Raw genomic sequence first — 17,818 nt, 5'->3', positions numbered from 1 at the left:
TTAAAGTTCTACTATATGTCTTCTCTGTACAATGACCTCCAACAGATGCTGTTTAAAGCTTTAGTCTTAAGGTCTTCTCTATATGAATCGTAGCATAGGTTAGCGTTATATTTTCACTCAATTATTTTAGGTGTGCCTGACATTTTCAGAAATGGTTTGATAGTCAGTGTGGCTTTTAACAAGAATTTCCCAAAGGGCAAATATAGACAATGAGCCTGAATGATTTAAAACAGAGGTCTCAAACCGGTTCCATAGAGGGCCGAGTGTCTGCAGGTTTTCGCTCTCACCTTGTACTTAACTGACTAATTAGGTCACTAATTGGTTCGTTTCTACCCCCACCTGGTTGTTTAAGTCTGAACTGGGAACCAATTTAAAGGAAAACCCAAAAACCTGCAGACACATGGCCCTCCGTGGAACCGGTTTGAGACCTCTGATTTAAAATGACCTTTTACACTGATTCCGCACAGGTTAATGGAGCCCTTAGTAAAACATGTGTGAGGTGAAATAGAAGAGATTTCGAATATTGGCCCCAATCCACACTTTCCTTCTGAAAGAGCTGAAACAAGGAAGAGGTGAAGGATAACTGGAGATAAACAGAGTAAAGAAGTAATCAAGAATGAATGAAGTAAGAGAATCGGTTTAATTTCATCAGGACACATCGATGGGAAGAAGAATGCAAGGGACATTTCAATGAGGGTTCAGACAACTTACAATCAGAACATGACAATCAAGCAAATCATCACACAATCCCACAGACAGGATGTGTCTATCAGAGACTGCGGTCATGTCCCAAATAGCACCATATTCCCTATCTAGGGGCTTTCTTTGAACCAGGGTTCATAGGACTCTCACCTATTTGGGACCCAGTATGTATATGTATCATACTATATATGAAATACATTTAATTTCCTCCTGTCTAGGTTGTCCACTGGTGAAAAGTGTCAATAATAACATAATAATAATGAATTTGATTTGTAATGGACAAAGGTTCCAATTTAAGATAAATTAACAATAAATAATGAATTTGATTTGTAATGGACAAAAGGTCCCACTTCAAGATGAATAAACAATAATAATTAATAAAATGTGTAATGGATAAAAGTCCCATTTTAAGATGTGCATGAGGACACAAAAAGTATTGAGAAACGCAAAGCATTGTGAAAACATTTTAAAAGCCTCAGGAAATAGGTGGGTCTTGTTATAAAACTAGAAATGCTGTCAGCAGACTTGACGTGAGAGGCTGGGTCATTCTGAAGTCCAGGGAGCAGCAAAGACAGTCTTTTCTCCACATGGTGCAAAGGAAATGGACTTGGAAAAGGAAAAGACTAGCAATGTATTCATTTTATATGTCTGTTTTTTATTAACATCTATGCAGTCTCAGATTGTATTTTAACCCATTGCACATTTATAGCCAAAGCTGGTTTAGTTGTATCATGCCAAATATAAAAAAAATATATATGTGATATTTTATATTCAAGCATTGAAGCCAACTGCTGTAAATGAAAATGATTGAAAGTTCTATTTGTGCAAATTGCAACATTGCAAACAGAAAGGTCCAAATGATGGGGACAGTAAAGTGGTATTCAATAAAGTTATATTCTATTCTATTTATGGTTAACAACAACATCAACAAACATTCTGGGTCTGAACATCTCTCCATTTCTTTCTCTTGCCATATCCACCTCTCTAACGATCTTCCTTCTCCTAATTTATTTCTTCCACTCGCTCCCCAACAGTCTCTCTCTTCCCTCCCCCACCTCTCCTCCATCCCGCCTGGGCCATCACCTGTTCATTCTGTCCTTCAGGTGGAGAAGGGCCCCCTCTTCACCTGGCCAGTGACAGCCTGTTCCTCAGGTAGAGGAAGGCCAGGTATGTGGCTCCGCCCAAGACACCGACGAGTAGGGCGGTTCCGATGAAAGCGGGCACGTGTTGCTTGGCAACCCGGAATGCGGCAGGCAGCACGGCCGAGATCAGAATGTTGTTGACATGACCCAGAACCCTCCGGAAGGACGGGCGCCCCAGGACTCGCTCGTAGTAGGCCTCCAGGTGAACTCTCTTGCCGTTGCCCCAGTAACGGCGGGACAGGCCCAGGAACGTGAGGCGGTGCAGGGTGACGGCCAGGGAGACGTCGGCCATGCTGAAGAACTCCCCACACAGCCACGACTCACTACTGGACTCCTCTGGTGACGAAGAGGAAGAGGGGATGAATGATTAATAAAAAGAGATGGAGAGAGGGATTCCATTTGTATTTCATAATGTATACCCCTTCCCCTTTCTTCTCCCCTTACATTTCATGATATCCCATCGTATCTACAACCCCGTCTCAGAACAAAACCTCCCAACCTACTCAGGAGAGTTGAAGATCAGAGTGTGACCATGTTCTAGACATTCACACCAAGATGGATACCTGGTGTTTCCTCCGCCCTCCTCTGTAGCTCTGTCTCCACCTGGTCCAAGACCTTCTCCAGCTCATCTAACATCTTCTTCAGGTACTTCATGTTGTCATGGTCCAAAAGCTTGTGCTATAACAGGAGAAAGACACATTGTGTTTTAGCCTTAATTCATTTATCTAAATAACGTTTTAAGTCACTAAGAAGATGCTCTTATCCAAAGTGTCTTAGAGGACCAATTATGGGTAGCTGCCTTTTCTCAAGGGCACATCTGCTGTTTTTTGTTATTGTTGGGGATTCAAACCGGCAACATTTGTCTGGCAACCTTATGACCTAACACATACCTGTACACAACATAGAAAATAACCAGATATCACAGGTCATTAACTGAATATCATAGGATATTAACCAGATATCATGGGACATTCAAAAGGACATTCACCAGACACCACAGGACATTCACCAGACACCACAGGACATTCACCAGACACCACAGGACATTCAGCAGACATTCAACAAGACATCACAGGACATTCAACAGATATCACTGGAAATTAACCAGATATCACAGGACATTTACCAGACACCACAGGACATTCACCAGATATCTGAGACATTCTTCAAACTGACCCATAGCTGAACTATAAATACACGTCCAGGGATAGTAAAGAAACGATTGAAACTTCAAACGTTGTCTAAAATACCCCTTCAAGAGTGTCTGACAGTGTTGGTTTGAGTAAAGACACTTACTTTTAAACGCCTTGTTTTAGCCATGTAGGCATCTTTTAGCTCTGGGTTCTCCTCAGCTAGTTTCTTCAGCTCTGATTCTGTATTTCCAATCTGGGCTGTCACATAGAAACCCAAACCATATGCTATTATTTACATGTAATGTACCAGATTTGTGTATAAGTTGTTTGTGATCCAGGTCTAGGCCAGGGGATGTAAGGGCCAGGGCATGTTAGGGCCAGGGCATGTTAGGGCCGGTTATTGTTGAGACCAGGGGATGTGGCGTAAGTGGTGTGTGACTCTAACCTCGTATACGTGCTGTGGCGTAGGCAGGGATGTGTGACTCTAACCTCGTATATGTGCTGTGGCGTAGGCAGGGATGTGTGACTCTAACCTCGTATACGTGCTGTGGCGTAGGCAGGGATGTGTGACTCTAACCTCGTATACGTGCTGTGGCGTAGGCAGGGATGTGTGACTCTAACCTCGTATACGTGCTGTGGCGTAGGCAGGGATGTGTGACTCTAACCTCGTATACGTGCTGTGGCGTAGGCAGGGATGTGTGACTCTAACCTCGTATACGTGCTGTGGCGTAGGCAGGGATGTGTGACTCGAACCTCGTATACGTGCTGTGGCGTAGGCAGGGATGTGTGACTCTAACCTCGTATACGTGCTGTGGCGTAGGCAGGGATGTGTGACTCTAACCTCGTATACGTGCTGTGGCGTAGGCAGGGATGTGTGAGTCCACAGTGATTTCAGGGTGCAGGATGCAGCCATGGGTGTAGGCGTCCATCTGGAGGGAGTCCAGAAGCTCCCTGTAGTGATGAACCCTGAGGTAATACATGCTTCCCTCCTCAGGGATGAGGTTAATACTGCCTTCTACACACACACACACACACACACACACACACAGAGAGAAACATATTAGGTTAGATTAGACAGATATATCAACTGTGAACATGCCAAATGTATTGTTTTTAGTTATGGACTAAAATAAACATATTTGGTTGAAAAGTGTTTTTCAAAAACCAGAAAGTTTTTGACTGAATTTCAAATAAATCCATCAAAACAATTCCATTTACTTACCAGACCACATCTCCTTTCTCCTCCTCAGAGGCAAGCTGAACAACATGACCCACGTTTACCAAGATAACGAGAGAACAATATAACACTGATAACGCTAAATGGACAAAATAAACAGAATAGTAAAACAATGAGTAACAGAACTTTCAACTTAACATAAAAAGAACATATAATAAAAGAACAGAGCAGTAACTGTGATGTGCAAGGGCATTTCTGGCAGTGTGAAACAGCACTGTTCAAAAAAAAATATTAAGGGGGAAATGAAAACAGGAAATCAGTGGATATACAGACATTCAAATTAAAAACTAACATTTGGATGGTGCCAAACAAAGTATTATGATAATTATTATAAGGAGAGGAACTGTGATTTGACATGGAATAACCCAGCCATCTTCACCCCCCTCCAAAACCCCCCTGTATTCCAAGCCACAACTATAGATTGAGGTGGCCTATTGGTCAGCGACTTGCCATGCCTGAAGTTCTGCTCCAGATAGTCCAGGATCTGTACATGGTCTGTGATGACGGTGTCGTCATGGACAAGCACGGGCACCTCTCCTGCTGGGTTCAGCCTCATGAACCAGGGTTCGTTGTGCTCACTGAGGGGGAGGCTTACATCATACTCTTCACACCGCAGGCCTTTCTCTGCTATGGCCAGACGCACCTGGACAACATAATGTTTATTACCCCCCTGGACAACATGACATTCATTACCCCCCCCCCCCCTGCAGGCGTATCGTTTGGCTCTTAGTATGTCTAGACCAAAGCATCCAATAGGCATCTGGAACGGACAGTTCAACAGAGTTACTTGCACCAACGCTGATTCTTGAAAACGACTCCCCAAAAGAAGAAAAATTTGATTCTTAACTGAATGGCCACACCAGTCACAGACCTATTCTAACAAAACATAGTACATGCACATGTTAAGTTGGTCTATTCAATGTCCCTCAAAAAAAAAAAGTTTGATTAAATCAGCTTAAAATCTATTTTATCCATTGTAAATTCAAAAGATGTGTTGTACTAGTTAGGATTTTTGTTTGGTTTCCTACCTTAAGTGCAGAAGGCATCTGCAATTCACTATACAAATCAAATATTATATGCATTAGTATTATAATATCCCTTGTCCACTGAATGCTTACCAACCATCGCGCTGTAATTAAGGTGTTACAGTTGTGCTCAAAAGTTTGCATACCCTTGGAGAATTGGTAAAATATGTACCATTTGTAAAGAAAACATGAGCGAGCAGGTAAAACACGTCTTTTATTTATTATGGGATTCACATTCAACTGTAGGCCATAACAGAATGGCATAATCATAAAACAAAACATGGCAACAAATAATTATTCTTTATTGACCCCTATTCAAAAGTCTGCATACCCTTAGTTCTTAATACTGTGTATTGCCCCCTTTAGCATCAATGACAGCATGCAGTCTTTTATAATAGTTGTCTGAGGTCCCAAATTCTTGCAGGTGGTTTAGCTGCCCATTCATCTTGGCAAAATGCCTCCAGGTCATCCAAAGTCTTTGGTCATCTTGCTTGAAACGCACGTTTGAGATCTCCCCAGAGTGGCTTGATGATATTAAGGTCAGGAGACTGTGATGGCCACTCCAGGAACTTCACCTTTTTTTGCTGTAACCACTGGAGGGTCAACTTGGCCTTGTACTTAGGGTCATTGTCGTGCTGGAAAGTCCAAGAGCGTCCCATGTGCAGCTTTCATGCAGAAGAATGCAAATTGTCTGCCAGTATTTTCTGATAACATGCTGCATTCATCTTGCCAACATTTTTCACAAGATTCCCCGTGCCTTTAGAGCTCACCCCCCCCCCCCCCCCCCCAAACATCAGAGTGCCACCACCATGCTTCACAGTGGGGATGGTATTCTGTTCACTACAGGCCTTGTTGACCCCTCTCCAAACATAACACTTATGGTTGTGACCATAAAGCTCTATTTTGGTCTCGTCACTACAAATATCTGTGTGCCAGAAGCTGGGAGGCGTGTCAAGGTGGTTTCCACTGCTTAATAAGTGATTACTTACTGGCATTTGCAAGGCATCTGACTGGCATTTGCAAGGCGTTGGATATATTTTTATATCCTTTTCAATCTTTATAAAGTTCCATTACCTTGTTACACAGGTCTTTTGAAAGTTATTTTCTGCTCCCCATGGCTCAGTATCTATCCTGCACAGTGCATCCACATGAGAGCTAACAAACTAATTCCCAATTGCTACAAAGACACTAATTGCAATTTAAAAAGCCACAGGTGTGGGAAATTCACCTTTAATTGCCATTTCCACCTGTGTGTGTCACCTTGTGTGTCAGTAACAAGGCCAAACATTCAAGGGTATGTAAACTTTTGATCAGGGCCATGTGTGTGATTTCTGTTGTCATTATGATTTAAAAAGGAGCCAAACAACTATGTGATAATAAATGGCTTCATATCATCAGGTTTTTTTTGCATGATCAGTCATATTTTCTAAATCAGTGCCAATGTTTCCACAGTTTCTGCCAGGGTATGCAAACTTATGTTCACAACTGGCCAAGAGATCCAGCTGGACGCTGAGCTACAAACAGCACATAATGCGTTTTGCAGATCAGATTCTGGACCAATCTTTCAATTTGGTGAACGCAGTGTGATTATAACATAGGCTACCATAATCTCAATCAGTACAGTGTTTATGCGTCCATAAAACACGTCATTAATTTGCCATACCTGATTTAAATCAGACGTATGCAAACAATGATGATTGACTACATGTTGTCTACTTGTAAGCATTGACTACTTGTAAGCATTATTTCCTTAAAGAAAACTAAACTGTCAACCCGTAGGCCTGGAAAAGTAGCCTATTATTTTGTTTAGCATTATGCTAAGTATAGCATAGTTATGCAACACACCACTGGACACCCTTGAGGAGCTGTCCATGGCGGCGGTTCTGAACCTGGTGATTGCAGATACGCACTTACCTTCTGAGAACTGAATGACTGCGTCCAATGATACAACATCAGTTTGGACGGTTTCGGGTTTGTTATTTCTGCGACAGATGTGCTCTCTTGCTGTGGCGTCTCCTGAACAGCTCCCTTGTTGATGAGGATTTCTTTCTCATCCTGAGACTCGGAGCTGTTTTCCGTCGCCATTTTAGCGGTATGTCGCTCACTGGAACGGGTGGGAACGCCGAGCCAGACGCCCACCCCGTTACGTCATCAGGATCACGCCCCTCTGAGCACTGATTCTCAGCACTGATTCTCCGTGAAGGATGATGGATGTCCGCGTTGTAAGTTAATCTCTAAAAGACCAACAGACATCAAATAGCCTATAGCATATGTATGCCTTTAGGTACGCCAATTGTAGACCCTTGGGAATACACATTCTATACAATGTATTTCCTTTTAGCAACACGAATAGTAGAATAATAATACATAAAAATACTTATTAACCTCGCTTGGAGGAGGCTATGACCCATAGCCCTATGTAGGCAAAAAACGACAAGTGTTTTCAACAAGTCTGTCGACCATTGGACAATTCCCTACAGCCATCAGTAGGTGTCAGTGTTATCCGGTTCTCCCTCGAATCTCTGTTGGGTTTAGATGTGAGGTATGGTCAGCAATGTAATTACAAATAGGTTCCATTCGACCGCGGGCTTAACATTTTTATAAAGCCAACAAACTGATTGAATAAACAAGCTGTGTAGACTGCACAGTAGGCTATAACTTTATAGTATGACCTCGTAAATCTCAAATGGCAAAACCGTGGATTATGTTTCAGTATTATAATTAGGCGTCCATACACGTGTCTTACAGCGACCGCATAGCCAAGACATTAAAATATTGCCCAATGTTCACTCAAAAATTAAAAATAGCCTTTCGGTAACGGGAACACACCTGTGCGAAGCAGGAGGCGCGTATTTTTAAAAGGTACGGCTTGGCAGCGAGTGCCGGTGGCGGGCGCAGGTATGAAGCGTGGCAACAGCAGTGGCAATATGTCGGTTGCTCTGCTGTTTTAACAATGATTTACTGGGTTCCAGCGGCAAAGACGTCTCTACTGTGTACACGCTGTTAATTAGAGCAGGGGGCCGCGGCGGAGGGGGCGTGTGCGGGTGTTCGTGGGAGGTTCTACTGGCATGCGTGACGTAGCAATTGGCAGTGTCTTTCTTGTTCAGCGACTCGATGTTTCTCTCTCCCTCTGTGATCAGTGGTGAAAGGGGGAGACGATCTAGCCTACCACACCGCGGCGGATACAGCGTGCGCCTCCGGTAAATTACACGTTCCCATTCATACCTTACCGTCACGCACATACACACACACACAAACACACACACACACACACACGAATCCTCATCACGCACGCCATTATCTGTTCATAAACACTGTCCATGATCATCGTCAGTGTTTTTGTTTCTTGCTTCTTGTTCAGAGTCATCTTCTGTCAGTTTCTCCAAATTGGCGCCTGGATCCATTCTGGGGGGAAAATTACACCACACCATTGAATCTGCGGCCGTAGTGTTCTGATTCATTTATCGGCTATTCTGAATGACGGGCGGAAGGTTCGACTTCGACGATGGAGGAACATACTGCGGAGGATGGGAAGACGGCAAAGCCCACGGACATGGCATCTGCACCGGGCCCAAGGGCCAGGGCGAGTATGCCGGCTCCTGGTCGCACGGCTTTGAGATAGTGGGGGTGTATACCTGGCCCAGTGGGAATACGTACCACGGATACTGGTCTCAGGGGAAACGGCACGGTCTGGGGGTTGAAACCAAAGGGAAATGGACTTACCGCGGGGAGTGGAGCCACGGATTCAAGGGTCGGTATGGACTCCGCCAGAACCACAATACACCTGCCCGGTACGACGGGACGTGGAGTAATGGCCTACAGGACGGTTATGGGATCGAGACCTATGGAGACGGTGGTAAGATAACGTGAAGAAATTGATTTGCGTACGTTGTTTATGAAATATCGAGTGTGTCTCTTTAAACCGCCAACCAATACGATCCTTGTCTGAATGATCTGTTGTGGTTTGGCGTGCGAAGAGGTTTATGCAGAGACAGAATGTGCCACACTAGTGGAGATGGGACTCTTATGGGGTTCAATATTTCTCCATGTTCGACGTTTTTAAAGGGGCATTAAAAGCTTCTATATATTACAGTGATCGAATTTTGACTTAGCTCCATTGCACGCAATGGAACATGCTCGACTTTCGACCGGCATATAACGTGTTTATTTGATTTATGTTCATGATTAATATGTTCCCTATTATATTATTTCGATGGAATAACGGCGTATATTCTGTGTTTTTATGTCTACGCTTAGGCTACTCGCCGTTGGTTAAAACGTTGCATGGGCTCAAGTTATCTGTGCTAAGCTAGTTGTCTGTGTTGTTCCGTGACCAGCAACTCGCATTTTCAGCCATTGATTTCTACACACGTGATAGTGGCAGTGTATTTGGGGTGAGGGTGGGTAGACGGATATGTGTGTGCGTGTGTGTGTAAGAGAGAGAGAGAGAGCGAGAGGAGGGTTAGCTCCACACCCACCCACAGCCAAATAGGAATTTGCAATGGGCAAATCATCAGGGCAAATTGCTAAAATGCGGCAGAGCCAATACTACGAACAATGTATTGCATTTGTAAAGCACTTTTCATTATAGTAGAGTAATTTCAAAGTGTATACCAGCTTGTAGCTTCTACTTAGCAATTCGGTTGATTCAAAGGAAAATTGCAGTTGTAGTTTGACATTCCTCCGTTACAGACCTCCTCACGGTTGAGTATTCGCCCACGGATGAACCAGGACCTGCTGACACCATCTGATTCACCATCTAAACGCGTATTTGGGTACCATACACAATACGCGCTGTAGTTACGTCACGTAGTTACATCACTAACCAGCTATGGCCGAAATCCGTTCCAAATGGCAACCTCTGGGCCCTGGTGAAAGTGGTCAGCTATTTAGGGAATAGGGTGTCATTTGGAACATCTATAAATTCTTATACTGCATAGTGGTGATAAGAATAGACGGACATCTGGCCTGTAGTGTATAACCTTTAGCCTTATCAACTACTAGGATTTGAAGAGTCAGCTGAAGGCTTTAAGATACCAGTGGTCACTAGCACTGTGTTGTCTTCATTAATCTGATGGACAATCTCAGTCTAGTGGCATCAGTGCTAAAGTTGTGATCGTCCTGTATCTTTGCTGTTACTGTGCATATAGTCTATGTCCCCAGTAGCACCCCATTCTCTAAGTAGTGCACCTCTTTTGACCAGGGGTCCTATCCTAATGATATAGGGATTGTGGTGCATTTTGGGACCATGCATAAAGTATTCTCATGTAGTTAATTAAGGTATAGCTAGAGTGATGATAGAGATATAGATGTACAGTAAATTATCTATCAATAGATGGATGTTGATGGTAGAAATACAGATAGTAGAAATACAGATAGTAGAAATTGGTACAGCATTTATTTGACAGAATCTGTGTCCCATCTGTGTATCATATCACAATTTTCAAGGCACCAAAAGCATTGGCACAATTGGCTTGACAGGTGTTTCATCATTTGGGGAAGCCTCTGAGAGCTGTCCTTGTCCTGTCTTGGATCTATGGGCTGTGCGTGTGGCTGGCCCGGGGTCGACAGCATAGTATCTCATCTTGGTGACGTGGCTGAGGAGCGTGTAAATATGGCTGCCACAGTAACCAGATCACCTGTCTTCATTGTTAACACACCTGTTGACATTAGAAGCAGAATTACTTCTGAAGTGTACAGAAGCATCTTGGCAGCTGAAGTACGAACTTGTTAGACGGTGCTTCGTCATACAGCAGGGTAACAACCTGCTCCTGGATGTCTAAATGTCAATCTCTAAATGTCTAGATGATACACACACTAGCTGATTATAATGCATGTAATCATACATTATCCTACACACATATCATACATTATTATCAGCTGGTGTGTGTTTCATCTAGTCCCCAGATGAATCCATGGAGTTGTTGAACACCTGTTGGTGATTGGCTGAAAAGGCATTGTCTTTGGAACGCAGAGCAACTGCCATCGTGTATACGAAGTACGTCGTGACGACAACTGTTGTGTAATAAACCTGTAACACACCTGTTTGTAACATTGCAAACACACCGGTTGACCTTTGAAATCAGTCTGCGCGTGCAACATTCAGCTAAGGATGATATCATGAGCGTGTTATGCAGGCAAGAAAACGGGGGACTGTCACTGGGAACACAAGATGGTGATATGCCTAAAATAGTCTCCCACCTCATAGACAGAGTGACTCACATTCATCTTCAGAGATATGCGTGTGTGTGTGTGTGTGTGTGATCGTGTGTGTGTGTCTAACATTGTGTTTGTGCCTGCATGCGTGTGCGCGTCAGTGATCACAATAGAAAGAGAAAATGGAACACCCCAGAAAAATTGAATACCAGGGTGTACAGTGTGTGTGTGTGTGTGTGTGTGTATGTGTGTGTGTGTGTGTGTTTATGTGTGTGTTCGCGGTCCGGCCGGCCGGAGGAACGATTCCATTCAGGTTTTTAAATGAACTGCCAGCATTCTATTCGTTGTAGCCAATCCACAACCGTACCCTGACTGAAATCAGTTGTTGATTGGCTATAGACGCCTGGTAAATTCTGATCATATCATATAAAAGCACTCACAGCTTTCCAAGAGTTAGAACTGGAGCCGCGCATGGTCTGTTTTCATAAACAGTACTTCAGAGGACAATAAAACAGAATCTATGTGTAAAACCTAGACCAATATTCTACCTAGACATTCTCTATTGTTCCAATTCACCCTCATCAGGTTTCTCTAAACCCTAAACCCTTAATCATTTATTTAAAGTTAATCAGTTTACTGACCAACCATCCAACCAAACAGTCAGTCAGTTATCAATCTGTTGACCTGTCAATCAATCTGTTGACCTGTCAATCAATCTGTTGACCTGTCAATCAATCTGTTTACTTGTCCCTGCAGGTACGTACCAGGGCCAGTGGATGGGAGGAATGAGGCATGGCTACGGGGTGCGCCAGAGCGTGCCGTATGGCATGGCCACAGTGATTCGCTCCCCTCTCCGGACCTCCCTGGCCTCGCTGCGATCTGAGCAGAGCAACGGCGCCGTGCTCCAGGAACTCTCGGGAGACACGCCCACTGGGGGCCGTGGCGGTTTTGTCCTGAACTTCCTCTCGGATAGCGAGGCCGTCGGAGGAAAGAAGAAGGGCCTGTTTCGGCGCGGCTCGCTGTTCGGAAGCCTCCGCCGGCTCCACAAGTCCGAGTCCAAGTCGTCCATCTCCAGCAAGAGGAGCTCGGCACGCAGCGACGCCACCATGAGCCGAATCAGCTCGTCGGACGCAGACGCCAACTCCACCGTGTCCCTGGGTGACGGCGAGTTGCCGGACGAGGACCTGCTGCTGGAGGACCACGTGGACGCCACGACGACAGAGTCGTACATGGGGGAGTGGAAGAACGACAAGCGCAACGGGTTCGGCGTCAGCGAGCGCTCCAATGGAATGAAGTACGAGGGGGAGTGGCTTAACAACAAGCGCCATGGTTACGGGTGCACGACCTTCCCTGAGGGCAACAAAGAAGAGGGGAAATACAAAAATAATGTGCTGGTGCGTGGAATAAAAAAGCATCTGATCCCCCTGAAGAACCCTAAAACCAAAGAGAAGGTGGACCGGGCCGTAGAGGGGGCGCAGAGGGCGGCGGCCATCGCCAGGACCAAAGTGGAAATAGCAGCTTCCAGGTAGGTCACTTGGGTGGGTGGGGCTGTCTGGGCGGGTGGGTGGGTGGGGCTGTGTGGGTGGGTGGGTGTGCGGGGCTGTGTGGGCGGGTGGGTGGGTGGGGCTGTGTGGGCGGGGCTGTGTGGGCGGGTGGGTGTGCGGGGCTGTGTGGGCAGGTGGGTGTGGCTGTGTGAGCGAGTGGGGGCACTAAAGCCAGGGGCCATTTTCTTATGAGTTATCTCGCCTGCATTTCACATCGGGTGGGATTATAAATAGAGAAATGGAATGACTAGAATATGCAAATGGTGACTTGAATAACTTCTGAGACTCCATTGGATGGACAGAAAGGCAACACTGTGGCCGGTGGCTGGAGTCTTATGAAAGTTAAAAGGATTTATTTGATTCATCACTGTCATCATCAACAAACAACCAGGGCTTTGATGCCGTGCAAGTACCTGAATCATCTGTTTGTGTGTGTGTTTGTGTGGGTGGGTGTGTGTGTTTGTGTGTCTGTGTGTTTGTGTGTGTTTTACGTTGTCCTGAGATTGCAGATGCCCTGAATTAGTGTTTGGGCTGTACTGTAGCTATGTAATAAAACCATAGAAATGCAGACACACAATGCAAGTCACGCTAGCAACCTGCAATCCTCTGAACCAGAACTGGTATTAGTTAATGGTCATGAATGTTGGCTACAGCTGGCTAAGTAAACAGGTTGTGTCAGGGAAAGTAAACACATGATATATGTCAGAAAGGTAACATGTTTTTACAGAGAATCTTTCAAATGTTCTGGCATGTAAGACGGTTCAAATGACAGAATCTCTGTTAGAAAGGTTCTGTCCCTTTCCTTAAATAAATGTTGTCTTGTCAAGGGAGAAAGTTTATTTAAGTGAACAGCTCATATAAAAGGGATACTTTGTCCTGTGAAGATATTTGATAACAGGCCTAGCTCACAGCAATGTGACTGTGGACATAAGCTCATGACATTACTCTTAAATGCCTTCAGCGAAATATGTAATTTTATATTCTGCATTCATGGCTACTGAGTCTTCATCGTCTTATTGAATTACTGGTTTGTGTTCAGAAATTCTGTCTTCCAAAACAGGCTCTTCCAGTCTACCAGTTAAACCCACAACAAACATACTTTCATCAAAGGTCCAGGTCGATATGGGTGTGTCCTTAACTGAGGCTTGGTCTAAAGGAGTTCATGGCCAGGACTGACTCATGAACATATGATCCCATAGTTTCTTCAACTGGTGAAAATCTTACCTGTACACAATTATCATTGATAATTGTTTATTGTAAATGTCCTTATTTATTAGCCTGCTGACTTAGTGTTATAACCAGCCTTTATAAACACTATGGCTTGTAGCTGGTCAATTGTTATGTAAACGTCATTATGTAGTAGCTCGCTGACTTAGTGTTATAACCAGCCTTTATAAAGACTGTGGCTGTAGCTGGTTAACTGTTATGTAAACGTCATTATGTAGTAGCTGACTGACTTAGTGTTATAACCAGCCTTTATAAAGACTGTGGCTGTAGCTGGTTAATTGTTATGTAAACATCATTATGTAGTAGCTGGCTGACGTAGATGTGTTGTTATTGATTTCTAGAGGTCATGTGATTCAGAGAGGACGGTAAGGAAAAAAAGGAGGGTTGAGGGAATGGACAGATGGAGGAGAGGAAGAGGAGAAGAATGAGGAATGGAATAGATTCAGTAAAATAGGGAGAGAGGAGTTACATTGCTGAATAGCGGACAGGAGAAAGAAGGCTGTTGGAGGCCCTGGAGTGACAGGGAGACCAGGAACAACAGGACCCACACAGCTCTGAGAGAAAGCCCTAAATGAGCCATCCCATCAGCCCCTGGGGCTGAGCGTTTGACCTCATGGTGTTGATCAGCCAATCAATAGAGAGCTACCGTGACGCTTGTGTAGAGGCCTTGGGGGGTGTCAGGTTCCTCTGTCAGTTTTGGTGTGTCCTGATTTAACTTGCGGGTGAGTTTTCTTATTCACCGACCTTTAACCTTATCACCACTGAATGAGCCCGGTCTGAATGGAAAGTGTGAGTGTGTATGTGTCAGGTCTGTGAGGAGAGATAAGTATTTCTGTGATGCCTGGCATTCCTCTCATTCAAGAGCAGCAGAGTAGCTCGCCTCTGATTAATCTAGAGCAAAGCATTCACACACTTAACTCGCTCTCTCTCTTACACACACACACACACGCACAAACGCACTGTGTTGGGGCTGGGGATCAGGGTTAGGTTTAAGGTTAGGGTCATATACCCTAATGGTTAGGATTTAAAATAAAAACGTAGTCTCAGCGATTTCCTTCTGTGTTTAAATGGATTCCAACTCACAACCTCTGAAGTCAGAGTATGACCCTCCTTCCACCATCACTACTTAGCAATCCACTGGGCTAAATATGTGTAGATATAATACACCATGTACATGTATAATACACCATCTACATTATAATACACCATCTACATTATAATACACCATGCACATGTATAATACACCATCTACATTATAATACACCATGTACATGTATAATACACCATCTACATTATAATACACCATCTACATTATAATACACCATGCACATGTATAATACACCATCTACATTATAATACACCATGTACATGTATAATACACCATCTACATTATAATACACCATGCACATGTATAATACACCATCTACATTATAATACACCATGCACATGTATAATACACCATGTACATGTATAATACACCATCTACATTATAATACACCATGCACATGTATAATACACCATGTACATGTATAATACACCATGTACATGTATAATACACCATCTACATTATAATACACCATCTACATTATAATACACCATGCACATGTACAATACACCATGTACATGTATAATACACCATGTACATGTATAATACACATCTACATTATAATACACCCTGTACATGTATAATACACCATCTACATTATAATACACCATCTACATTATAATACACCCTGTACATGTATAATACACCATCTACATTATAATACACCCTGTACATGTATAAAACACCATGTACATGTATAATACACCCTGTACATGTATAATACACCATCTACATTATAATACACCATCTACACTATAATACACCACCTACATTATAATACAACCTGTACATGTATAAAACACCATCTACATTATAATACACCATCTACATTATAATACACCATCTACATTATAATACACCCTGTACATGTATAATACAACTTTGTACAACCTCCCTTTGCCAATTAAACAGCACTAAATATTCTCCTGTAACATTTAAGGTTGGATAGTACAGAGCAAGGAATCTGAGACCATTCCTCTTTCCAGAATCTCTCCAGATCATCCAGGGTCCTTGGTCCTCTCTTATGCACTCTCCTCTTCAGCTCAGCCCACAGGCTTTCAATGGATATTAGGTCACCGGACTGACATGGCCATGGCAGAAGCTTGACTTTGTGTTCAGTGAACCATTTTTGTGTTGATTTGGACGTATGTTTAAAAACATGGCCTGCTGGAAGATCGAATAGACAACCCAGTATCAGTTTCCTGGCATAGGTAGCCAGATTCAGATTCAAAATGTGCTTGTATTTCATGGAGTTCATGATGCCATGTACCCTAACTAGGTTCCCAGGGCCTTTGGAGTAAAAACAACCCCACAACATCACGGGACCCTCCTCCATACTTAACAGTGGAGATCAGGTTGTGTCCATATAAACTTCCTTCTGTTACCACCAGACAAGCTACATTTTCATTTCATCTGACTATAGCACTCGACTTGAGTCAAAGGTCCTGTAGCGTTTAACATACTCCAGTTGCGATCTTTCCTGTTCCTGTCATTACATTAAAAACATGGCCTGTTTTTAAATACATTAACTACTTGCATCACAACACACAACGTATCATCTGAAGAAACATTAACACAAAATCCCATAAAGACTAAGTAAAAACATGTTTTCGTGTATTTTTGAAAATGTGCTAAAAATAGAAAAAAAGATATATCTTGCATATACAAAGTCTACGATTTGCAGACTTTGTGACCCTATTTGTGATGCTACTCTCCTCTGTAAATCTCCAACAGTGATTTTGGGGGATTTGTTTGCCTCTCTTGCCATCCTCCTCACTGTGCGTGGGGGCAAAATAAACTTGGGTCCTCTTCCAGGCAAGTTTGTAACAGTTCCAGTTGCTTTGATCTTTTTTAGTATTGCCCTAACGGTAGATATGGGCATTTTCTGGTGAATAGCTTTATATAATTCCCCTGACTTATGAAGCTCAACACACTTTTCCCTCATTTAATTTGTGTGTTCTCCTATCTTTCCCATGTTGATATATGAATAAGGGAATATGGCCTCTGTGTCACCTCATATTTATAACCCAGTGAAACAAGAAGTCATGGATTATTGCTTGAATGTTCCTAAACACTCTGATCATCTTAAAACAGTAAAATCTAAATGGAAAAGATGCTTCAGTTACATTTTGTTCATAAGAATTTCTAGGTTTGGCAATAATTGTTTTTGTTAGAAATAATTATTTATAGATTTTCTCCCCAAAAATAAATTGGATGTTGGATTTACCAAAAGGTTAATATTTTACAGCACTTTTTTACTCACCTTTAGTAGTAGTGCCAATAATTGTGGAGGGCACATATGCAAGATATATTTTTTTTTCTATTTTTAGTACATGTTCAAAAATATATGAAAACATATTTTTACTTAGTCTTTATGGGATTTTGTGTTAACGTTTCTTAAGATTTTTGTGTTGTGCTGCAAGTAGTTAATGTATTTAAGGTTTTGAGAGTCTTAGCGTATTTCAGCTAGTAAAAAAAAAGGCACAAATGTGCTTACGCAATCAAGGAAAACTGTTACAACAATGTAACCTGAAAGTAACTCAAAGT

General features: G+C 43.1%; 2 protein-coding genes across 4 annotated transcripts in view; one reads left to right on the top strand and one right to left on the bottom strand.

Annotated features, from left to right (window-relative positions):
• Positions 1-621: 621 nt before the first annotated feature.
• Positions 622-7,938, bottom strand: gdap1 (ganglioside induced differentiation associated protein 1). 3 transcript variants are annotated; one of them, XM_013131566.4, is made up of 7 exons: positions 7,625-7,938; positions 7,154-7,473; positions 4,665-4,857; positions 3,819-3,992; positions 3,141-3,235; positions 2,408-2,522; positions 622-2,180 (listed from the first exon to the last, which is right to left on the bottom strand). In XM_013131566.4, exons 2-7 carry the CDS (start codon positions 7,322-7,324, stop codon positions 1,825-1,827), a joined length of 1,104 nt encoding a protein of 367 aa, XP_012987020.1. In that variant the 5' UTR covers positions 7,325-7,473; positions 7,625-7,938; the 3' UTR covers positions 622-1,824. The 3 variants fall into 3 exon arrangements, with proteins under 3 accessions (XP_012987020.1, XP_034145259.1, XP_028972150.1); XM_034289368.1 differs by lacking the exon at positions 7,625-7,938 and adding an exon at positions 5,243-5,270 and having other exon boundaries at positions 7,154-7,240; XM_029116317.2 differs by lacking the exons at positions 7,154-7,473; positions 7,625-7,938 and adding an exon at positions 4,200-4,293 and having other exon boundaries at positions 4,665-4,745.
• A 328-nt stretch (positions 7,939-8,266) lies between these two features.
• Positions 8,267-17,818, top strand: part of jph1a (junctophilin 1a) — a 36,098-nt gene continuing 26,546 nt past the window's right edge. The window contains exons 1-3 of the mRNA XM_020041931.3: positions 8,267-8,439; positions 8,601-9,095; positions 12,152-12,920. Coding sequence (XP_019897490.2) covers positions 8,717-9,095; positions 12,152-12,920 — 1,148 coding nt within the window. The 5' untranslated portion in view covers positions 8,267-8,439; positions 8,601-8,716. The remainder of the gene's footprint in view (positions 8,440-8,600; positions 9,096-12,151; positions 12,921-17,818) is intronic.

The sequence above is a fragment of the Esox lucius genome, chromosome 21 (assembly GCF_011004845.1).
Source record: "Esox lucius isolate fEsoLuc1 chromosome 21, fEsoLuc1.pri, whole genome shotgun sequence".
Classification (NCBI taxonomy): domain Eukaryota; kingdom Metazoa; phylum Chordata; class Actinopteri; order Esociformes; family Esocidae; genus Esox; species Esox lucius.
The sequence above is the reverse complement of the archived record's forward strand: the minus strand, read 5'-3'. Positions and strand labels throughout refer to the sequence as shown.

Excerpts from the sequence above, each read along its gene's own strand:
- gdap1 (XM_013131566.4), bottom strand. The coding sequence starts at position 7,324 with ATGGCGACGGAAAACAGCTCCGAGTCTCAGGATGAGAAAGAAATCCTC. Across the intron at positions 2,523-3,140 it reads CTAAAACAAGGCGTTTAAAA|CACAAGCTTTTGGACCATGA; the intron begins GTAAGTGTCTTT and ends CTCCTGTTATAG. Across the intron at positions 2,181-2,407 it reads GAGGGCGGAGGAAACACCAG|AGGAGTCCAGTAGTGAGTCG; the intron begins GTATCCATCTTG and ends CTTCGTCACCAG.